Source organism: Parus major, chromosome 2, assembly GCF_001522545.3.
Source record: "Parus major isolate Abel chromosome 2, Parus_major1.1, whole genome shotgun sequence".
Classification (NCBI taxonomy): domain Eukaryota; kingdom Metazoa; phylum Chordata; class Aves; order Passeriformes; family Paridae; genus Parus; species Parus major.
Genome location: NC_031769.1, coordinates 103,895,691 through 103,920,343, shown reverse-complemented (window position 1 = coordinate 103,920,343; position 24,653 = coordinate 103,895,691). Strand labels below are relative to the sequence as shown.

Here is a 24,653-nt window from a genome sequence, read left to right as displayed (position 1 = left end):
TGCTGCCTTGCTCCTCCTCTTCTGTAAGCCAGTTGTCACCAGGGTAAATAAGGTAATGCATTATTTGTTGGAACTACTGGATATTTTGATTCCTATGTGAAAGAATTTGTCAGAACTTAGAATTTTACTATAATTTACCAAAATCAGCTTGTGTTATGCTGCATTGTAAATGGTTGCTTTATGTTAGATAGTAATGCCACAGAGTATTTATTCAGACAGAACTATGTTTGTTCCTCTTGAGGTGATAAAATCTTACTGAATTTTTATTGTAGATAGGCTGCTTTTGTTTTAGATTGTGGCCTGGGTAGGTAGAAACCTAATCATAATTTTCTGTCATCTGCGTCATCTTTTTTAGCATATGAACTTAAAATATTTTATTTATCCTTCTTTTTCTTCCCCTGTCCTTACTTCTCTCTAAACTTTACTTATAGGCCTAGAATATATTATTTTTGAAAATAAAATAAAATACCATTGCATTTTTTTTTTTATTAGAAGCATATCTGTTTTAGTAGAACTTCCTGGCTTTTAGAAATACTGAAGCATGAAGCTTTTCTACGTAGTCTCATGCCAGTGTTGACCCACATGGATTAAAATAGACTGTTTTAATCTTTTACCAAATTTGGAATTAGAGTATCTGCCCACTGGGAGTTTGTAAATTATTCTAGTTTATAGAATGACAGGTTTATATAAATAATTGCAATGATTCCCACTGCTGTTTTAAATTAAAATCTACTTTTTTTGAGTATTAGGAATCATGAAAGTGCAGAAAAGTGAAATGTTTTTTTAAAAATATTTTTTCAAGTGTCTTGTAGTGTATTTTTTGCACACTTTCCCAGCTGTGTTGCTTATTTATTCAGAAATAATCTTTTTATACTGATCAGCTTGCAAGAAGGATCATGCTGGATATTAAATTTTTGCATAGCTATTTTTTTCCAGGTAATTATTTTTAATGGAATTCCTAAATTAAAATCTCGTGTAATAAGATTGTACAGTGGAGCCATTGCACTAGGTTATATCAGGTTTTGGTTACTATGGTCATGAGAATAAAGTCATGCATTCTTGCAGATAATTTTTCAGTGGGAAGGCAGCACTTCAAAAAACTATGGAAAATTCAAGTTAGGCAAATGGGTTTAATGAAGTTGACTATGTATGAAATGTGAATTTTGTTCTATGTAGATAAAGACACAGTAAACAAAATGAGGGATCTGCGCATGAAAGCTGAAGATTATGAAGTGGTAAAGGTGATCGGTAGAGGGGCATTTGGGGAGGTTCAGTTGGTAAGTTAAGTTTCTATTTGTACTTTTTAACATATTCTGTAGTATTTGCTCATGCATCTGTTTCTCAGTGTAGTGTTCAGAAGATGCAGTCTTAAATATTAAAGCCTTTGACTCAATGAAATTTTATTCCTTTACATTTTATGCAAATGTTTTTGAAAATGTCCTATTTTAGTCCTGCCTGAGCACACAAATACCTGTTTTGCACTGTAGTCTTATCTCTTAAAATGGAGAATATAATATGATGTGCTGCATCTAATGTGTATTCCTCATAATCAAGAAAATTAGTCTTTACCAATGTTTCCATGGACACTTGAAGTCTTCAGGGCTGGAAGAGTTTCTGCCAGTTCAGGGAACTACACCAGAGTTTTGTGGACATAGTTCTCATAGATGAGAGATGTGTGTTGTTTGTGATAGGTTAGCAGCCAGGCTTGTTAATCCTGCTTTATTTAATCGCATGCTGGTGGGAGAAACTGGAAATACAGCAGCAGGTACACACATCTGCTAATGAACTCTGGAAAATGCTTATAGTTTTAACTTTATGGTATTTAACAACATTAGCTGCCAATATTTGTCCTTTTAAAGGCACATACATGCAAATTATGTGACTCCTGTGCCTATGGACTTCCGTGTTGAAACGTTATAGCAAGTATTTTAAAAGTAGTGCGTTGTCAGATGTAACTATTTTGTGGATGTATGGTATATAATCCTTTATAGTAATGTGAAGAGTCTCATAAAATGCGTTAAATGGTAAAGTAGGAAAAGTAATGTTTTCAGTGATGTTCTTCATGTGTTAATATGGCAAACTAATATGTTCCATGTCACCTTTGTCTTCACAGGTGAGGCATAAATCCTCAAGGAGAGTGTATGCTATGAAACTTCTGAGCAAATTTGAGATGATCAAAAGATCTGATTCTGCATTCTTCTGGGAAGAAAGGGATATTATGGCTTTTGCTAATAGTCCCTGGGTTGTTCAGGTAAAGTGACATTACTTTTAAAATACTGGCATTACAGAATAGTTTGGTTGCAGCACTGCATGACTTGGAATTACATATTTCAAAGTCTCTTTTTTGTTTTTTTGATCTGCTAGGGAATACATGACTAATACAAGGAATGCTGTACAAAAATGCAGATATCACACTTGCTTCAGACTGTATTTTGTCACATATACAAGATAAACCATACTGTTTATTATTAGAAATCTTTGCTAGATATATATTGGTGCATCTGCTGTGTAGTAGTTATTTGAATCATCCAGCATACCAGAAAGATGCACCTAAGAAACAGCTTCTGTATATTCTAATTTCTGTGTGTATCTTTGAAAATTTTTCCTGCTCTGGTTATTTTTTCACCATTTCAGTGTTGTCACTGACAGTTTTTTGGGAGGCGCTGCTGCCTTTGAAGGTCTAAGGAGCATGCCCAAACCAATCATCGAGTATTGTGTGTGCACGTGTCAGCTTGTTAATTTAAACTGTTCTTAGCCTTAAGCATATAAATTTTTCTATTAGGTTGGAATTACACAAACTCATTCAAGATTTTCCCAAGTCAAATGTGTAACTGCTTTACTATCTGTCTGGGTGTGATTGTTCAGAATAAAACTTAGGGATTTCATGCAATTTAAAGAAAAATCTGATGGCCCTACTCATGTTGAACAGAGGGTTGACAGCTTTAAGGGAAATATTTTTATTGTTTAAAGTTTAGGCTCATTTTCTGTATAATAAATAAATGTCGACATTAGAAAAATAAACATTTAGTGATAATACAAGTAGAATCAGACAGATGTTTGCAACAGAATAGCTTCATCTTTGCATATGGGTCAACTAACATCCCAGTGAGAAAAATATTTTGTCTAAATGTAATGAGCATTCTCTTATCTCAAAATTTATTGCACCAAATTCACTAATCTTCATTTGTAACCAGCATGCTACTTCTTCCAGGGTAATATAAAAGGATGGAAGATCTGCCTAAATTTTGTTCTAGAGGTTAACTTCTTTTTAGGAGGTTTGCTGAATGATGGGACACTGCTGCAGTTATTGTAGCAATTCTGTTACTTTGGAAATCAGCTTGCACAGAAATGTCTTTGATATGCCAACAGGCAAATTATTAAAGGTAACTGTAACTTTAAGTGGTTTAATTTTTGGTTTTGCTTTTTTGCAGTTATTTTATGCGTTCCAAGATGACCGTTACCTTTACATGGTGATGGAATACATGCCTGGTGGGGACCTTGTGAATTTAATGAGTAATTACGATGTTCCAGAGAAATGGGCAAGATTTTATACTGCTGAAGTTGTACTTGCATTAGATGCAATTCACTCAATGGGTTTTATACACAGGTAAGAAAGAAAAAGATGTTACATAGGATTGTTTATTTCCTGATGCTGCCAGAATTTCTTCAGTTTAGGCAGTTTTAAAATTCAAGATATTACTTCTTTGTTATTCCATAATTATTCCGTATTACAAAGTGCAAAGTTGTTGCCATCAGAAACTGTAAGTCTGAGGTTGTATAATTGAAGTGAAGGTTTTCAGTGGGCTGATGTTCCTCAGTTTGGGGAGCAATAAAATTGTGCCACTTTACCAAGAGATAAAAAGAACAAAAATGGTATGAGCATGTTGGCCCCAAAATGGTTATTTTCTTTTGTTTAAAAAAGGCTGTTTAGGGAATTTGATCACAGTAGTATCCACTATTGGGAATTAATTCTCTGCTAGGTGTTTGAAGCCTCAGTGACCCATTAAACAAGAATCTGTGAACAATGTGAGGAAAATCTCCCAGCCATATGTTTTCTTGAGAGGGGAAGATAGAAAATTGAGATGCAGAGCAAAGGGAATTGGATTAGTTTCATATTATGTACTTGGCCTAAAGTGAAATGGTGTCACTTCTCAGATAGATTGAGAAGTTTTCTTTTCGATATTTGAACTTGTATCTGCTTCAGCTTTTAATTATATTAACTAGGAGCAGAAGAATATTTTTTTCAACAAAATATAAAGGAAGAATTTGAGTACTGTATAGTATACACTATAGTATATACATTTTCAGTTTGTAATTTGATCACAAGATCAGTGTTAACATGTTTTGCAAAATTTTAACATTTTGCAAAAAAAGCAAACACAAAATAAACTACTGATCCATTGCTTGAGTAGGATCTAGAGCATCATTAATTATGTAGCTATGCTGCATCTAATGGGTAAATTATCTGGCTGAATGAACTATCGTATGTGTGCATTGCTAGTTTTAGAAAGCAGGCATTAGAAGATGCCAGCAGCACAGAGATGTTTTTTTTCCTTGAAAATTCAGATTATTTTGACACTAGGACATTTTTTGGAATTTGTTTTTCCCAGTAGTTAATCTGTTCAACTCTGATGAATGAAAGGGAGCTTAGGAAAATATGGGCCTACTGTTTAATGGGTCAGGGACCGAGTGACAAAGGACATGGGAATGGCTGAGGCTGCTGCCTTTACCCCAGCCTTCATTGGTAAGGTCTGCTTTCAGGCCTTTCAGATCCTGTGGCCTGGTGGCAGAACATGGGAGAGGAAGGCATTGCTCTAGCAGAGGAAGATCAAGCTGAGTCCCAGTTGTGCAGACTGGATTACACACATGTCTGGGACACATGGTAGAATGTGCCATGGGTTAGGGAGCTGCTGTCACTTTGGAAGGTGTGTGGGAATTAGGAGATTCCTAATGACTGGAAGGAAACAAATGGCAGATCTGTCTTTCCAAGAAGGGCTGGGAGGAGAGAGTCAGAAGAGCTGAAGGCTAGCCAGCTTAAGGGCAGGTGGATTAAATTGTCAGGAAATGGTTTCTGAGCATGTGGATGGGAAGGTGATTATGCGTAGCCTGCTTGGATTTATGAAGTGTAATGCATGCTTTCCCAAACCAATTGCCTTCTGTGTTGAGATGATGGGCTTTACTGACGAGGCAGAGTATGTTTGTCTTGACTTTAGCAAGGTTGTAGATGTAGCCAGGTTAGGAAGGTACAGTTTGAACAGGTAGAGCTGTCTAGATACTCTTTGACTAGCTTGTGCTGTCCAGCAACAGTCAGCTACCAGGCAGTTCTGCAGAGGTTTGATACCAGGATCAGCACTGTCTGTTCACAACATGAACAGTGTTCAGGCAAGACAGAAAGCATTAGTCACCAGCTGCCCAGCAGGACTTTATAAAAAAGGTGGACAGCCTGAAGCTTCATGGTGAGAAGATGAAAGGCAATGGATGACACAAGTTGCAGCAGGAGAATATGTAGCTATTCATTAGGAGTTGTTTTTTTCCCCTATGAGGGAGGTCAAACAGTACAAGAAAAAGGTTATGGACTCTTCATCCTCAAAAAAAAGAAAACTTGCCCAGATTTGACCCTGAGTAACCTAATGTAACTTTGAAGTTGAATTTGATTTTGTCTCTATACTTTGATCAGGCAGCTAACTTGGAGTCTTGCAAAAATCCCTCTTAACCAAAATTAATCTGTGAATGTACTGGTGCATTTGTACTACATTTCATCTGACAGTTATGGCCAGAGTTCTTCTTTGAGGTCTCTGAAATATACTTTCTCCTGAAATTTGTGTTATGCTATCTTGATAGTTGTTTCTTACTGTTATTTTGCTTCAGTATGTTCAATGACATGAACATGCTGCACTTTACTAGTTACTTTATGAAAGATTCTGTAGTGAACATACTTGGTGGAGGGTAATATAAGTTAATGCTCCTCTTGAGTCATGGGAAAATATTTGTTCATAATAATAGAATTTCGAAAATGACATCCAGTTGTTCCCTTGAAATAGAAATGGTACAGAAAATATGCTATGTTTTCAGTGCCTATTTGACATAACCAGTGAGCATTTTTTATGAACTTGAGGTTCAAGATTGGTGTCCACATCTATTAAATTTGGTTACTTAAGGCTGTATTCTCACATGTGTTCTACTTCTTAAAAATGGTGTAGTACAGCAGTCTGTGTTGGTCGTGATACTTTGAGAAAACAGGAAACAATGGAGGCAATAGTAGTGCTTTAATGGTGCTGTTTTTCCATGCAGTGTTATATCCAAAAAGCAGTTGACTTCCATTATTTTCATAAGTTAAGTCAATTAAATTGAAATTTTACTTTCTAAAATACATATTTTTCTTCTTTCAGAGATGTGAAGCCTGATAATATGCTGCTAGATAAAGCTGGTCATTTAAAATTAGCAGATTTTGGTACTTGTATGAAGATGAACAAGGTAAAGATGTTTGCAATTTCACTTTCGTGTTTGTCAAAGGAAAACATACTTAAAAGTGAAAGATACTGAAAAGTTTTAAGCTAGATGAGAAGAGTGTAAAATTCCACTCTGTTCCCTTACTGTTCTTCATGGCTTAGTGAAAGGAACTAGATGATTGTTAAGGTCCCTTCCAACCCAAATCATTCTATGATTCTGTGATTCACGCATCTTATTCAGTGACAATGTAAAGTGCAGAAATCATTCTTCAAGTACTGTTTTCCAGAGAAACTTTCTGAAGTCAAGCCTTTGATTGTCTCTAGATGCTTAGGGTTATTTAAGTCTTTTGGTATGAAAAGCTAGTGCAAAGAAATGAGATGATTTTTACATAGTGTGCCAGAAATGAAAGAATCAAAACTTACTTGCCAGCTGCTGAATATCAGTTGTAATTATTCGCCATTGCTGACATGGCATGAGGACAAATGTGAAGGAAACAGGAACTATTAATTATTTTTTAAAAAATGTATTCTGAGGTCATTAAAAAAAATGTTTTGCAGCAATATTCATGTACTGTGTAGCACTGTTGTTCCCTACACAAAACTGAGGGATCTGTGTCAGCCTGCCCATATATTTGAGGAAAACATATTATAGAAATCTGAATGGTACTTAGTAGAGTTGGTGTAATATGTACAATATGTTCTCATCATATTCTAGGAGATTTGAATAAATTACTGTACTTAGCTGCTGAATAAAAGGCACCAATGGAAACCAAGTGTACGTTATATGTAAAAATCCTAGTAGTCTTGAGCCTAGTCTTGGTTCCTCTAGTCTTTTGATAGAGAAAGGTTACCTTCTAGAAGTAAAGCTGCTCACCATAGGAGCTTAATTTTGGATTTGCTGCATGTGCAGCACTAGATTAGTATTTATTTTATTTATTAGTTATAACTTTTTATGCAAGTTTTTCCACTGGTCTGTTTTTAGGAATGGCATAGTATTATTTCAAAAGTGCCTGAATGGCACTGGAAAAGGGGGTGTGATTACACCTTCAGTTTTCTGGATGACAGCTCCAGTGGGACTGATCTCAGTTCTGCCAGCTGTTTCTCTGGGGTGTGAGGAACATCAAAGGTTCTTCTCACTTGTTACCTGTTCTGAAGTCTTTCTACATAGATTTTCAAAGCCTTATCTAAGCCTTGTCTTTGTAGCATTCAGTATATTGGGTCAGAGGCCAAAAACTTGCAGTTCAACTGTTCCTGTTATCAAAATCCCTGATGTTGACCCATTTATGCTAACAGAAGAGATTTCACTGTTTACAGTACATCCTGTCAGCAAATGACACAATTATATTGGCATGAATGGCTGTGTGGTGTGTGCAGGGCCTAGATGCAATTCTGATTACTTCTTGGGTACTAATGGAGGGTTTTAAAGTAACTTCCATTGTGTTTGACAGATCTAGTGCTTTGTTCTGGCTTTAGCAGCTTAGACTTCAAAAATATATTAAAAAAAAAATTAAAAAGAATGTTTGTTGACAAAATTTGATGTGGATCTGTTGACGTTGCTTAGGCTGCATAAGATCATGGAACTTACTGACAATTTTGGATCTTATATGTGGGCCTGGCTGTTTTCCTCTCCTTTGTAGGAAGGAATGGTACGATGTGACACGGCTGTGGGAACACCGGACTACATCTCTCCTGAAGTATTGAAGTCCCAGGGAGGGGATGGTTACTATGGGCGGGAATGTGACTGGTGGTCAGTTGGAGTCTTCTTGTATGAGATGCTTGTAGGTAAGTAGTAGGGTCCTCAGAATTGACTGCACTGCTTAACTAGACTCCCATGTTAAAATCATTCTTGTTTTTAACATCATTGCTCTTCTGGCATAAACTGTGGTTTACAGATCCTGGCATTTACAGAATATATTTTAGAAAAATTCTGGCAGAGTTCTCAAACATGTATCCTTATCTCTAGTTCACTTGGTTGCATACACTGTTATATATGTGAGTCAAATATTGCAAATCAAGTCTACAATAGTTTTGATATTCTTTTTGATGTTTGTGGTTCTGCTTTTTCAGGCGATACACCTTTTTATGCAGACTCTTTGGTTGGAACGTACAGCAAGATTATGAACCATAAGAACTCCCTTACTTTCCCTGATGACAGTGACATTTCTAAAGAGGCAAAAAACCTCATTTGTGCCTTTTTAACTGATAGGTAAGGTTTATATTTTTCTCATTATGAAAATAAGCTTTCATTAAGAGTAGTTCTTGTCATGTTGAAAAAGAGAGTATTTGTTTTGTGTGTATTTTTAAACTGCTTAAGAGAAGTGAAATTTTTAGTGCCTTGGGCCTGAGTGCAGTGTAACAACTTGGCAATTGCCTGAGCTGTCCATGATGTGGAAACAGAAGCAGCAGAGTTTCTTATAGACAAAAGTTAAAACCAGGCTGTATTCTGAAATGTAGCTGCTGTGCTCATATAGAGATGATCTTATGAAAACTTTCAAGTTATGTCTACATTTTACTATAGTTTGAGAGGTATTTTATTGTCCTTTTTGTTAGATTATGCTTTAAAATGAGTCTTTCCTTCAGAATAATTAATGGAATCTCATGTGTTTAACCAAACCATTCTTTAACAGGGAAGTGAGGTTAGGACGAAATGGTGTAGAAGAAATTAAACGGCACCTTTTCTTCAAAAATGATCAGTGGGCTTGGGAAACACTCAGAGACAGTAAGTATAGTGTTTTTCTCAGAAGTCTGAGATACATAGTCTGGCTTACCTATGTATCATGGTAGCAAAAGGATTGGTGTATTTTGTTTAAAGGGGTTTAAAGTTTTATTTACTCTGTTCCAAGAAAAATTTTCATAGTGATTTGAGTAATACACTGATTATTATCATACTACTTTGCCTTTTTTCCAGCGGTAGCACCAGTTGTGCCTGACTTAAGTAGTGACATTGACACTAGTAATTTCGATGATCTGGAAGAAGACAAAGGAGAGGAAGAAACATTTCCCATACCAAAAGCATTTGTGGGCAACCAGCTTCCTTTTGTAGGATTTACGTACTACAGCAACCGTCGGTACGTATGCAGAAAGCAAATTAATTGTGTTTTCTTTGTTAGCACTGTTTCTGACTCTTACCAACCAATTTCTAGGTTTAAGTCTATTCAGATACTTATTAGTCATTCAGAATGCTAAAAATTATACTGTTTTAATACTTTAGCAATGATAACCAGTACTACAAGGCATCATTACCTTAAAATACCACATTGTGTTGTTGAGTGTCCTGTTTTGCATTGAGAAGATTTTATAATGATGCTGCAGAAGCTAAGCAAGAAAAATCCACTGTTGCCACTACCAGGCAGAGCTCCCTGCAGAGTACTGAATTGTGTGTAGAGTCACGAATCAGGGATTGAAAGTCCATTTGTTTTACTGCATATTACTGTCCCTGAGCTGAATATGAAATTTCCGTACTTTACATCAGTGCTACAGTGTGTGGTAAAATAAACCTTGGCTTACTAGAAAGATTTCCTACTTGCCTGCTTTCTGCTTCATAATTTTTCTTAAGTATACATCCTCTGACAGAATGAGATCGTGATACTTTACGGCTTCCATTATTGCTTAAAAGACTTCTAAATTATGTCAGTCAAAGCTGTATTGATTCATGCTTTCAACAGTCATTATATTGTAGGTCCTATGGATAGCTATATCTACATTCAAAAGTCTCACTAACTTTTTAATACCTGGAAATCTGCTTTTAATTATGGTGTCAGGCTTAAAATGGGCTAAAACTTCTAGCAGAGCTGTCAGACTGTTAGTTTTAATAGCATTTTTGGATAGGAAAATCTTAAAGGAAATAAATCTGGTTTTTGTCCTTGCATAGAAGAGGAAACACTTTTCCAAGCCTGTGGTGAAATTCTTTCCATCTCTGCAAAGAGTTGGATTTGTTGTTACTTTTTGCCATGGTAAGGTGTAGAAGGACTTGCAGGCTTTGCGTACTTTGCATGAGTTCAGCAGTTCAAGAGTTTCACCTATTGTTCTCAGTTTAGTCTGTAACTTTGAAAAGTTTTAATTTTTGCCTTGCAGGAATATTTTGGAATATATTGTCAAGAAGTAGCATATTAGGAGCTTGTTAATAATAGAATTTCTTCCTTCCCTGTCTTCCTTTTTGGGGGCAGTATCAGGAATTTAGATAATTAAGTGGCTGTATTCTTGCTGTCATTAAAGAGCTCTGCTGCTCTCTGCTACTAACATAACTTTGTAGGCTTATTAGAACTATGATGCTGACTTAGAATTTAATTTTGTCCTGTAATCTGCTGGTGTGATTGTCTTGAAAAAATCTGAAAATAGTTCAAGCATTAAAAGAAAAAATAAATCTGTATTTGGACGTTTTAACACAGATTTTGGAATACCAGCCGAGAACGCTTTGTAGCCCTATCTGGCTTGTGAGTTCTCTTCTAGATTTGATGGAGCTGGTGCTGTGCCTGTTTAAGTATCACATTCTTACTGCTCAAAAGCCCTGGTGTGTAAAATATGGTGGCTTCTTGTACTCCAAACAGCAAGCTTGTTTCCTTGAAACATAGGAAACTGTTTCATTTCCACTTTGTCATTTGATTGTCTGAAAGCCGGCTTGATGTTTAATTTGACCATGGTTTGGAGATGCTTTTGATTTTACCCTCCTTGATATTTTGGGGAGGTTTTCTTATACCTGAAAATATCCATGTGAAACGTAAAGGTTGTGTTCATCTTTCTCAGTTCATGTGTTGGAGAGTTACTTCACACGTAATCTGATGCCCTTAATAGATGCTTTATGTCTCTTTAGATCAGTTATCAGGCCAAGAATATCACATCAAATACCAAAGGAATTTGAAAACAGTAATTTGTATTTATTTACTTGACTCTCCAGAATCATGACAACTAGAAATTTTTGGTATTTTTAGAAAACATTTACGTAAAATAAGAACACTGGCTTCAGGGCAAACTTCTTGTGCGTGGAACTCTTAGTAACTTTGTTGAAAGTTACACAATCTCTGCAGACTTTGCTTCATTACTGCTACTTGCTGCATAAGTGCCTGAGTAAATATTTATGGGATGGAAGCCAATGAGAGTGTTGTAACTAAGGAAAGCAAAGATTTTTTTTTAACGGTTATTAGAAAAAAGAAAAGTGGTTGTTTTAGAATTTGGCAAAAATCCTTTTTTTCTGGAGGCCTTCTATTGCAGCTTTCTACTTTAACCTTTACAATAAATTGAATTTTTCAATTAAATGTGCTTAAATCTGATTATGTTACTATTTGATTATCCACATTTTGGAGCAGTAAATATGGGAGTTATATTTTAGGATGTCTGTATTATCTTAATCTTTTTTTCATGATCTTGCCTTTAAACAACTCTTCAACTATAACTTTAAAAATGTTTTTGCAGGTATTTAGGTGTCCCTGCAGAAAATTCCAATGACAACAGAACGGGCTCCAGTGTGGACAAAAGTGTGGTATGTCTTTATCTTTTTTGTATCCTAATAAAGAGTCTAATGCATATATAGGCATAAACCATTTGAGTTAGAAATGTCTCAAATTATCTTAGTGTTTGGGATATGAGAAATCAATGTATAATTTTTAGCTCTTTAGTATGGCCTCCCTAATACAGTTATTGGAAAAGCAGACTTTTACTTCTTAATATAACATTGGTTTTCCAGAATTGAATAAAATAGCCAAAACTCTTTGTGGAAGAGGATTCACGGTTTTTATCTTTAGAAATATCAAAGTGCTTTGTGCAATGTTTTTAGAGTATCTTATTGATCCTGGGTAGCTTTGTGGCAGCCATGGAATCTGGACTTCTGCTGACCTCAGTGGGAGGTGGAAGACAATGTACCAAGCTTGGGCATGCTGCTCCTTCACAAGCTTTCCCCACAAGCTGTTGGGAGTTAGGGCACTCTAGCATTTCTAGAGCAGTTCATCTAGCAAGAAATAAGAAAAAAGCTCAGGAATTCCTTCAGTTACTTCTTCCCAAGCATCTCAGCAGTCAGTTTTTCAGGAAGGTGTGCTAAGGTGCTTGTGACTTGGTTGAGTGCTTGGATTCTATGTAAGTTCTGATATAAATCAAGCAATTCCCTGAGAATGGTTTGATATTTTACAAATTACATTCTTTCCAGAAGAAAACGTGGTCAAAAATTGATAATTAATTTTAAAAGATGTCTTGGCTTAGACTATGATTTACTTTGTTAGTATTTTATTCTGTTTTCTGTTGCAAGTAGAAAAGATATTGATCTGTGTTCCCTTTTCTCCTAAACTAGCAATGAAAAGGTTTAATGACACTACCCAGAGAAAATCTGCCCAGGGAAGGGGTTATGTCCTTTATTGGGCAACTGAATTTAATTGTCGAAATGTCTTGATTTTTTATGTGTATTGATGTATTTGATATACTTCCTTTTCCTTTTAAGCATTTGACTGTTGATGCAGTAAAATTTAAAAATAATGCCAGACATACCAATGTTTGAAAGTACTTAAAACTGTGTGCTGGCTTTTGGTTGACTTTGAAGAGTTACTGAATGGACTTGGTGTACTCAGTGGAATATTACTCTGTGTGTAGTTAAAGAATCCTCAATAGTCTTGTCCCTGTTGTCAGATATATTTTAATGTCTTGTGATTTTAGCAGTTTTGGGAGGTGAAAGTCTGGAAGAATTTGATTGGTATAGGAAAGCTTAAATCAGTGTTAAGTCTTTACTACAAGGTATTTTTCCCCCACTGTTCTTTCTCAGCTGTTTTTCTTTCATTACATGCTGCAATGAAAACGGTAATGTTGACACATGGTTAGCAAATTAATTAGTTCTGGAAATATAACACAAGATGTTACCTGGTCTCTGCATTTTGACATCTGCAGTTTGAATGTCTTTGGGGAGAGACATGAGTGCCACAGATTTCCAAGAAATCAATTGTTTTGCAAGTGTATAAAACTTAACAGAATTAGGCCATGAAGTTGTGCAAAAATAGAATTCAAGGTTCTTTTAATGAATATAAAACCTCTTTGAAGACCTGATTGCTTACTTTGATTTAGTGCTGCTGCAACCACCTGTAAACAGCTTAGATTTTAAGAAAAAGGAGATTAACAGATTCTGTTGCGCTGGATCTTAGGTTTACTTCATTACTCAGGGTGCAGAACCAGACTCAATATGCTGTATTGAGTAAGAAAAAAGAAAAAAAGAAAAAAGATGACAGTTTCAGAGGGATTTTTTCTTTACTTCTCTGTTGCAGACAGGCTTTTCTGTAGTCCTTTCTTTCCATGCTTCCTACACAAAATGGAATCAGAGAGCAAACTAAAACTTAAAGGAGTGCTTTTATAGTTATTTGTAACTCAGGATTTTCTTGAGGTATTCTTTAGTCTATTGATAGCAGATTGTGCAGAACTTTGTCCGGAAGCCTGTTGTCTCTACTGATATAATTAGACTGCTCAGCAAGCTCAGATGGGTCCCCTGGGGTACAGCCTGATGTGAGAACATGCAGAGACAGAGAGACGCAAGAGGATGCGATAGCAGTCCAAGCTAGTAGGAGTCAGTACAGAAATGCATCAGTTGCCAGATGTCTTTTTAGACTTGTTTCTCATCTGTCCCATTTAGTTTCTCTGTGCACCCTTGAAGGGCTATAACATGAGTAAAAAGAAATGGAAGAGCAATCATATTGAACCTTTGTTATTTTCTGTTTTGGAGCATTTACTGTGATCTTTTCTTACTAAAGTGAGAGCCTTTAAATAGTCTTGATACTTGCTTTATTTCTTAGTGGTTCATACCAAGGACATAAATGCGTGTGTACTGGTCCTTCTTTTCCCTCAGAGTTTAAATTTAGAAGCCATTCCTTGTTTTTAACTACAAGCATTGTCGGATCTACGTAGTGATATATTCTCTGTCACATCAGTGATTGTTTTCCAGAGCTGCTCTGTTAAGTGCTGAAATGTCTAATTTTTGGAAGTTTTTTGAGATCTTGGGGTTAAAACAGGAAACAAGAAAGCAAAGCATCAAAACCACTTGAATATGTTGAGTCTAGATTAGGAATCTAGTGCTTCTCTATGCAGTTCCAAGAGCATTGAGGGAAATGTGTAAAAATTAAATAGACTGAAAAGGTTATGAATCAACATGAGGTTGACTTGATGAGCTCCGTCAGAGCTTACACTGTCATGTTAACTGAGGATTTTGATGTTGGAATGGGATTATTGTGCCTAGGTATTTGGTAGAATGTAGATATTTTGAGACTACATGAAAATTTCTGAGTTTATCCTGCTGGCAAACAGTACGTGCCATGCGGTAATGTGCCGTATTAACATCTGAAGTTTGTTACTATCTTTCAAACCTTAGTGCAGTTCTAGCTGTAGAAATGAACTCTGACTGAAGAGATGGTGAGAGCACTTTCTCCCCACTGCCAATAACTGACTGGCCTGGTTCTGCTTCCTGAACTTGTTGTGAGCTTGAAGATACATCGCAAAATACATGTGGTGGTTCATGCTAGAAGAAATTTTGAGACTAACAGAAGTGCTTTCTAATATCTTTGCAATAATAACTTTAGTCAGATACTGAAGATATGTCAAACTAAGAGGATGTGATTTAGCTTAGCTCTGTGAATTTTGAAGATACCCTGAAATTTCATGTGCATGCAAATGAAAAAAAATGGTCTTCTTGTAATTAAATTGTGTGATGGGGCAGGGAGGAGGGGACACACATCACATTTTAATAAGGTATAATGGGTTTTTTTTGGTAGAAGAAAGTAAGCTGTGATACAATGTAAGCAGAACTGAATATTATTAAATACTTTTTTTAAGTTTCTAAGTTTAATGCATGTTCTTTCATTTATAAATACATACTTAAAGCTGGAAAATATGCAGAAGATGATCTATGAGTTAGAAGAACAGCTACATAATGAAATGCAATTGAAAGATGAAATGGAGCAAAAGTGCAGGTGAGACTTTGAACTTCAATTGTTTACATCATTTCAGTATATCTAACATTTCAATTCTGTGTTACTGCTTCAGGGATTACTGGGATAACACTAAGAATGGTGTTGTAGCTCTCCAAGGGAGTTCCAGGCACAGGTTTAAGTAATTCTAAAATTTTCTTGAGTATGGTATAAAGAATTTTTTTTTAATTGACAACCATACATGTTCTTTTTGACCACTTAAGTGTTTGAGTTTACCTGATATCTCTATATTCAGATGTTTTATTGGACTGAGGTACACACTCATCATGCTAATTTTTTTTGAAAACGTTGAGATTCTGAATATATGGCATATATTGGAGTATTAAAATTAATTAGCTGTTTTCTAATACAAGTACTTGTTGGAAAACCACTTTTTTCCTATGACTGACATATAAGAACAACTGTTTGCTTTCTAAAGTTCTGTTTCTATCATGCTGAAGTAGCAGCTATGTGAGAATTGGCATTTTTCTCACAGTCACACTTAGGAACAAACAGTTGAGATTATTCTTTTCTGATAATCAGACATTTTTATTCAGAGTCATGCAACCTAAATTCCCCTTCATTTAGCTTCTCCTTTTGAAGTCTCTTCCTGAAGGATTAAATAATCTCAGGAGACAATGCTAGGTATATAATACAGGAAGAATTTAGACTTGTGAATTGGAACCATGGTGTGTAGCTGTACAAGCTCCTTAGGTGTAAACTGGTGACTGAAATGGTCTGGTGGGAATTTAGGCTGTGTGACACTGCTTACTTAAACACAGGCTCACTGTTGGCATGTTCTGATTGCTCTCCACAAGCAGGACATACATTCTTGAAGGATATTCAGTAGCTGTCTTCCTGCAGTGCTGCTGAAGTTGTCAGAGCACAACTGTGTCTGAACTGCCATTCACTGCAGAGTTCGTAGATAGGTGATATTGCTAACTATTGTAACTGCCTCTTTTTGTACCTGCCAGGCAGCCTTGTCTGAGTCCTCTTTGTTGCCTCTTTGAAGAGGGATAGCTGCCTGTAGAAATGCAATGATGTGTCAGAGTTATTGCCAGTTAAACAAGGTTTTACTTCACTGCACTCTCTCTGTAGTCCAGTCTTCTAATACATTGCTCCAACAGAAAGGCTTTCAAATAATGTTGTTTATATATCTTTATATGCAATAGGAAGCTGTCTACTGTAGAATTAATGAACTATTTTAGATATTTGGAGATCTCAGCTAGAGGAGGCTTTAGTAGCTTAGCAGGGTGTTTTAATCTTAAGAATAACCTGTTGTGTACATATACTGTTTTTTGCAGATTAAGGGATAAAATGTGGCATCTAAAGTTTTGCATATTTAATCTGCGACAAAGCTGATAAATATTTAGTGATATATTGTACAAAATACTTGCAATGATTGATTGTCTTCAGCTTTAAACGTTCATTACAAAATAACATTAATCAAAATATAAATGTTTGCTTTAGTAATGGTCACAAATCATTTCACTACAAAAATATGTATAATGTATCTATTAAATGATCTTGTTTTATTTTTAGATCTTCAAACATAAAGCTAGACAAGATAATGAAAGAACTGGATGAAGAGGTAATTTTTTTTCCTCACTGAAGATGCCTTAATTGGGTAAAGAGTGGAGTTGAGAATAGTACTTTTATGATTCTAAGATATTTTTTTTGTGACTAAAAAATTGGTTGAGACCTAACAATCATGTTTCAATACATAGCACTTTCATTTATACACATTTTCAAAAACTTTTCTTTCTGTAGGTCATGCTGATTTCTCTTTACTAAATATTTTATGTAGTCTTGCTCATTGCAAGCTTTCTGGAGTTTATCAAAGTCAATTACTATAAAAATACAGATGATTTTCTATTGAGTCCTTCTCTTATCACTTGATAGTAATTTTAGTAGTTACTTTAGATATAATCATACTAACAACAATTTTTCTAGTAACTGTATAAATTAGTTGTGTAGAAGTTAAAAAAAGCTGTCTTTTCTGTAAACCTTTCCAAGGAAGCCAGGAATTCAATCAATTGAAACAATGCATCAGTTTCCTTGTTTAATTAATTGCAGAGATCCTGGTTTAGTGATCATTCCTTAAAATGTAAGTATAAAATACCAATTCTTTGAATTTTAGGGCAGTCAGAGGAAGAACTTAGAAACAACAGTGTCTCAGATTGAGAAGGACAAGATGGTGTTACAACATAAAATAAATGAGTACCAAAGAAAATTTGAACAAGAGAATGAAAAAAGACGTAATGTGGAAAATGAAGGTATGCAATATTGTCCAAGCATTGACACTGAGGAGGTATATGATGTGTTTTTGGGAATAGTTTAGTATCATAGTATCTTAAATGCTGTGCAACTTGAAAGTTTGAAAAGGGATCTTTTCAAATAACACAGATTTTGAGTTGATTTTTATTTGAACACAGATTTTTGTTATTTTCAAATTCTGTTCTCTGCAACACTGTGCTGTGTTGTTAATCTGCAAGCACAAAATGTGACAAATATATATATATAAGAAGCAAAAAGTCAACAAAAGACCTATCAATTCAAAACAATATTTTGGAGCATAGTTATGTAAAAAAACAAGAACAAAACCCTAAGTTCTTTTTTAGTATGCTGTATTAATGGTGCAATTTCTCTTTAGTGTCCACACTAAAAGATCAGATGGAAGACTTGAAAAAAATTAGCCAGCATTCACAAATTTCAAATGAGAAGATAACACAGTTACAAAAACAAGTATGTTGTGTTCCTTTTCTTCATTCTTTCTTTGGTTTGAACATTCAAATGTAGCAAAACTGTTTCCATAATCTTTATATTTGAAAATCTTGTCTGGTTTATTTTAACAGCTAGAAGAAGCAAATGATTTGCTGAGGACAGAATCTGACACAGCTGCAAGGCTGAGAAAGGGTAACACAGAAATGAGCAAGTCATTAAGTCAGGTAGAATCACTGAACAGAGAGCTGCAAGAAAGGTGCAGAGTTTTGGAAAGCACAAAACTGCAGGTGGAGAAGGATTATTACCAACTACAAGCAGCTTTGGAGTCAGAACGAAGGGACAGAAGTCATGGGTCTGAAATGATTGGAGAATTACAGGGTAATTATTCTGAATTTATTATACCTTACTAAAAAAAAGTTGTGATAACCTTACTTAAATGGAGTTTGATAATGGGAGGAAAACCAACCTGCAAACAAAGTGTGACTGAACAAGTTCTGAAGATTGGATCTGGCTTTCTGCTCATGTTGAGCAGCTCTTGGGAGGGAGAGAGAATATCAGAATCAAAGAGTGTCAAACACTGTGAGTCTGGGGCTGCATTGACTAAAAGTCTGAGTCCAGTGGTGCAAACATATGAAGAGCTGATACAGTGCTAAAGAAGATGCAACACTGTCTTACTGCCTTGTGCAGTGGCCAAGTTGGTATATTGTGCACTTGCTCTTCTTTCATTTGTGGAGAAAGCTATTTTTTTTTTTTTTTTGTTAAACTGCATTTATTTTCTTCTATGATGATTCTACATTACTTTTATAAGCAAAGTTAAGAGCACAATAGAGGATGCAGATACGGAATCCCTTTTTTTCAGGATGGTTGAAAATTTCTAGTATTTGTATTGATTCTTCACAGTAGAAGCTATTCAGATGCATTAGTTCATGACTGTGCTAATGGATCCTGACTCTTAACTTGCCATTTTGAACCATCTGTCTGCAGTATTGAATGTCCATGAGGCACAGGCTTTTGATGAGGACTCTCCCTTCCTAAAAGGGAGCTTATAAGACAGAGACTTTTTACCAAGACTGGTAGTGACAGGACAAGGGACAATGGTTTTAAATTGAAAGAGAGTAGATTTACATTAGATACAGGAAGAAATTTTTTTACAAGAAGGATGGTGAGTCCCTGGGACAGGTTGTCCAGGAAGTTTTCTTGTTGCCTTGTCCCTGGAAGTGTCAGGTTGGATGGGGCTTTGAGCAATGTGGTCTAGTGAGAGGTGTCCCTGCATGTGGCAGAGTGGTTGGACTAAATGGTTTTCAGAGGTCCCTTCCAAACCATGTGATTCTACTTAGTATTCCGTATAAACACTTATACCACACAAAGGTAGATGCTGTAGGGTTTGAGGAATAGTTCATTTTTCCATGTCATAGCACTTAAAATCATAGGATGGTTTTGATTTGAAAAGACCTCTAAGATCATTGAAGCCACCTATTAACCCCCAGAACTGCCAAATCCACCACTAAATTGCATCCCTAAGTGCCACATATACACGTCTTTTGAGCACTCAGAGGTGGTGATTCCACACTTTCCATGGGAAGCCTGTTTCAGTGCCTGACTTCCCCATGATTTGAGTCTCACTTAAGGGACTACATTGTGTTAGTACCCAAAAATCTGTTTGAGACTGATGTTCTGTGTAATGTGCCTCATCTACACGTTAGTGAAGTTAGCATCACTAGAGGTGCTTGTTCCATAGCATAGCAGAACTTGGGTTAATGAAAGAAATTTTGAATATTAGATAATGTAAGTGGTGGAAGGCAGGAACCATTTCTGCATTATTTTGTGAATTGTTACTGATGACGTGCATCAAAGAGTGTCGGAAAAGGTCAGTTTCCTGTACAATGTATGGTCTTTACATGCTTGAAAAATTTGAAGTATTTGAAATATTTTATGGGTCCAATAATCAGTAAAAGTTGCAAAGCCAATTGATCCAAGTAGAGTAACTAATATTGAGTGGTATTTAATTTTTTGTGGCAGTTCGGATTACAACTTTACAAGAAGAAGTAAAAAACATTAAAAACAATCTTGATCGAGTGGAAGCGGAAAGAAAACAAGCACAGGATATGCTAAACCATTCAGAAAAGGTACAGTGAAATGATGTTGAGGCCGATGCTTTTTGTCAGTTGTTGACTAAATTTTCAAATATTATTGATGTTTCCAAGTCCAGCGTTATTGCTCTAAATCAGTCTTGTGTTTATTAGCTAAGTACTGCGAATTTACAATCTCATCAGGAGGGTCTCCCAAGTCCTCAGGTAGTTCTTACTTGTAGCATTGGGCAAAAAAATTGTTTGTCATTCTTTATCACTGATTCGAAGATCCAGTCCTACTGCCAGTAGCAAGGAATTTTTTCTGCCTGCCTAGCTATGACTACAAAGACTTGCCTCTGAAAATCTATGAACTTTTAAAAAATCAGGTTTTTTTTAAGTTGTTTTATTGTTTTTATTTTTTTTTGCCTTTACTGGATTTTAATTTCACTGGATCAGTGCCAGGCAGGCCTTTTGATCAACTCTGGTGTGGAATTTTTTTCTGTCCTTACGTTCTTCCTTCTGAATGGTAGCAGAATGTTCCCCTAGCATTTCTGATCCCTTCCATATGATGGAAAAACAAGAGCAAAAGGAAATCCTGCACCCTTTCTCCAGGCAGACTGCAGAGTTAACTCTATCTAGTGAGGTCAGGCAAAGACTTGCTGTGCTGTGTAGTCTATGCAAATAAACCAGAGTTATAACATCCTGTGAGGGAAGGGGCAAGCAAGTCTAAGTTGCTGTTATGTGAAGCAGCCATTCAAAGGCAAGTCCTCATTTCTCTAACCACATCTCCAATGCTTGTTTGATGATTTACTGTTAATGCCTGGCAATTCTAGGAATGAAATGACCCAATTCCATGCAGGAAACAATTATTCAGATTCCTCTGTGTTCTGGGATGTCAGTTCATTAGTTGTATATTTCCAATTTAGGTGACTACTGATTATACAAATGGAGAAGTTTCCATTTTCTTACAAATTTATAGGCTACTGAAAAAAAATTGATGAATTTTTTCCCAGGGCACTGAGTACCATTTTGGTCTGTTACTGTTCTTTACTAAGTGTGGAGAATAACATTGATAATCTCTTGATAACAGAAATTTAATACTAAAAAAGGGAATAAAAATGTGATGCCCTCAGGTATTATCGAAATCTGATAACTTTTTCTTTATCTTTAGGAAAAGAATAATTTAGAGATAGATTTGAACTACAAACTGAAATCCTTACAAGACCGGTTAGAACAGGAAGTCAATGAGCACAAAGTGACTAAAGCACGGTTAACTGACAAGCACCAGTCAATAGAGGAGGCAAGATCAGTTGCGATGTGTGGTAAGTGTTTCCTGCAAGTTTCAGGTAAATATGTAATAAAATGTGTTCTGATTATAATATTTTAATACTTTTGCACAAGTGTTTAGTCCCTTCTATAAAGAAAATGCATATTAAAATCATAAAATGTGAAAACTACACATTTTAAATTATTTTCCCTAACATGCTATTTCATAAAAATTGTATTGTTTCTTAATGTTTTGCATACCTTACTTCAAAGCCTTCTTTGGTTTCTAAAATGCTATTGCATCTTGAAATTCTGTATAATGCTAAACAAAATTGAAAGAATGCATTATCAAGGGAGATGTCTTAGAGCATTCATTCCTGTGTTACTGCGTTAAAAATACCAGCGTTATATTAGGCTTGTCTGAAATGAAATGGGAAAGTTTCTATTATAGATGTATATCCAGGAATCAAAGATATATCTTGATTTTGTAATTGAATATGTCAGGTTTTCTCTGTGAAGGTCATCACTACCCAAATGTGGTTTGTAGAGTTAACAATAATGGTAGCATTTTTTCCTTTTTCTACTATCCATTAATGGAAATGAAACTTTGCCTTGCTTCAAAGTGATTACTTCAAGAAACTGCAATTTTTATTTCTTTCACTATTTATCTTTCAGTTGTCATGATAATATTCCAGTGCTTTGAAAGCAGATTGGAATTATATTTCTTTTTTTAGTGTTCATTTTAGTAGTGCCAGCATCTTTTAGCTTAGTAATCAAACAGCAGAAACAGCAGAAAAGCTTAGATAGCTGAATGAAAGGATCTGAGAATTATTAGGGTATTTATGGCTGTTTTTCCAAAAGCATGCTTGCAGATGCTATGTTTACTCATTTTTGTTGTTTTTCTTTCCTTAATCTTTTCTAGAAATGGAAAAAAAGATAAGGGAAGAACGGGCAGCAAGAGAGAAGGCAGAAAATAGAATAGTTCAAGCTGAAAAACAGTGTTCCATGCTGGACTTTGACCTGAAGCAATCTCAGCAGAAACTGGAACATCTTCTTCAGCAAAAGGAAAGACTGGAAGATGAAGTAAGTAAGAAGTTCAACACTAATAATTTTCTGTATAAATAAGATATTAGAATTTAACTGAGAAATAGGAAATTAAATTCACTTATACTGCGCTCCTTTTAGATGCAACTCTCAGTGGAATTGAGGATAGTTGTTGGCCTAAGTAGGTTTAGGTAATTCCTGCTTGATTCTTAACTCTAGGATGTCTTGCATATTTGAACCTGAATTCAATATAATGCAATTCTTTTGTGTTTTCTTTTTTTCTAAAGAAAACATTTGCTGGTGGATTTGACTGTGCAGTCTGATTGATGTGGATAATTTACAGGTCTGAGTTTGTATTGTCTAGTTTGCATTCTTTCCTTTTGTTCAAGGAAATGCAATTAGAATATGAGTGTAAAAATTATGACTAAGAATAATAGCTTCATCCTTACATTTTCTTTACAGGACAATGGGAATGAAGTTTATAGCAACTTTCTGAGAGGTCACAACTCATGTAAATTAGTTTTTATGTAGTTGATAAGCTGCATTTTTTTCAAGAGTGAGAGGTTTTTAAGATCTGAAACACATGGAGAGGTTTGCAGACAGTTGGTGTTTGTTCAATTGTTATCTTTCAGATAAGTTAAATCTGTGACTTTGAAATGAACTAAAAATGGGAAAACTTTATCATCCTGCAGCATCATAGCCATAGCTTATAAGGGCAGCAGCTTTGTGTCAGATTATTGCACTGAAGTGTTTGGAGATTCAGGAATATTTTGACTTACGGTACACGGTGCAGCATCTAATCAGTGGTGTTTAATATAAAATAATCCATATGTGAAACCTCTTCAGCCATATGAAACTGGTTATTTAGAAAAGGCTCTTAAATTTAAATATTTCTCACCTCAATTTTAGGTAAGGAATCTAACACTTAAGCTAGAACAAGAGACGAATAAGCGAATAATGGCACAGAATGAATTAAAGGCACAAGCTTTTGAAGCTGATAACTTGAAGGGTTCTGAGAAGCAGCTGAAACAGGAAATCAATACCTTGTTGGAAGCAAAGAGATTACTGGAATTTGAGCTGGCTCAACTTGCAAAGTAAGTAAAAACCTGAAGTAAAATGGAAAAAAAAGCTTAATTATACATGTACTGTTTTGATTGTTCCTTCTAGTGAATAACGTTCTCTTGTGCATAGGCATTTTTTCCTAAACTGAAAGAGTATTTTTAGCTGTATGTTATGATTCCTATGTAGCTGCATGTTATGATTTTTGTGTAGCCTTCAGTGTTGGAATATTTTTGTTATGAGCTATCATTCAGAACAGTTCTTGGCTCACCATTCTATGTTAAGGTGCACACACACACATACACACACATATATATATTTTTATATTCCTCTTTTATTTGAATGGCTTCTTTATGGATTGACTCTAATGCTACTTACTGAATCATATGGGACTTTTAGTACATGGGAGTCAAGAGTTCTCTTTAATTGCCTGATTAATTTTCTTAAACTAACTTAAAATGAAGACTTTTTCATTAATTAGACTTCTATCCTATATTCTTTCAGCTGGCTTAATGTTTGTCCATTTAGAGTACTTCTTGGCTTCTAAATGACATACTGTAATGATCATTGTTTTAGAATAATGTATTATTCTAAATATTATACTAGATACTATTGTATTTAGTATTAAATCAGAATTCTAGGATACAGCAAACTGTTGCTCTTTGTGAAGTAATATGTATGCAAATGGAAGATCATTGTAAGATTTTGTTCTGGTTAGAAACTGTCTTTGTCTTTTGCTAGTAGCTGACTTTTTAAATGTTTCCCTTTTTATTTTCCTTCCAAGACAGTACAGAGGAAATGAAGGTCAGATGCGTGAGCTTCAGGATCAGCTTGAAGCTGAGCAGTATTTTTCGGTAAGACTTGCAAGGGATTGTGTGTGCTACATTTTGACATAAAATCATTTAACAGTGAATAGTTGAAACTAAAATTGTTTTAATGTAACAGCCTGGCATAAATCATCTATTCAGAAAATTCTGCTTGAAATACAAACAAGGAACAAAATATTAGAGAACGTTAGATGGGGAGTTGCTTTGTTTTTTGTCAAAACTGACATTACACTGAGTAACTCTTACCTGAATTATTCATCAGAGTTGTTCCTATCCTGCAATTGGAAAGGA

The 24,653-nt window shown here is 35.4% G+C and overlaps 1 protein-coding gene across 1 annotated transcript in view; it reads left to right on the top strand.

Moving 5' to 3' along the window:
- Nucleotides 1-24,653, top strand: part of ROCK1 (Rho associated coiled-coil containing protein kinase 1) — an 83,762-nt gene that overhangs the window by 33,940 nt on the left and 25,169 nt on the right. Inside the window, exons 3-21 of the mRNA XM_015616440.2 lie at nucleotides 1,177-1,277; nucleotides 2,114-2,251; nucleotides 3,432-3,607; nucleotides 6,390-6,474; nucleotides 8,087-8,231; nucleotides 8,517-8,655; nucleotides 9,077-9,168; nucleotides 9,358-9,517; nucleotides 11,859-11,925; nucleotides 15,288-15,376; nucleotides 16,916-16,964; nucleotides 17,514-17,649; nucleotides 18,027-18,118; nucleotides 18,229-18,475; nucleotides 20,117-20,223; nucleotides 21,338-21,488; nucleotides 22,355-22,515; nucleotides 23,386-23,570; nucleotides 24,320-24,389. Of these exons, the coding sequence (XP_015471926.1) occupies nucleotides 1,177-1,277; nucleotides 2,114-2,251; nucleotides 3,432-3,607; nucleotides 6,390-6,474; nucleotides 8,087-8,231; nucleotides 8,517-8,655; nucleotides 9,077-9,168; nucleotides 9,358-9,517; nucleotides 11,859-11,925; nucleotides 15,288-15,376; nucleotides 16,916-16,964; nucleotides 17,514-17,649; nucleotides 18,027-18,118; nucleotides 18,229-18,475; nucleotides 20,117-20,223; nucleotides 21,338-21,488; nucleotides 22,355-22,515; nucleotides 23,386-23,570; nucleotides 24,320-24,389 (2,390 nt within the window). The remainder of the gene's footprint in view (nucleotides 1-1,176; nucleotides 1,278-2,113; nucleotides 2,252-3,431; nucleotides 3,608-6,389; nucleotides 6,475-8,086; nucleotides 8,232-8,516; nucleotides 8,656-9,076; nucleotides 9,169-9,357; nucleotides 9,518-11,858; nucleotides 11,926-15,287; nucleotides 15,377-16,915; nucleotides 16,965-17,513; nucleotides 17,650-18,026; nucleotides 18,119-18,228; nucleotides 18,476-20,116; nucleotides 20,224-21,337; nucleotides 21,489-22,354; nucleotides 22,516-23,385; nucleotides 23,571-24,319; nucleotides 24,390-24,653) is intronic.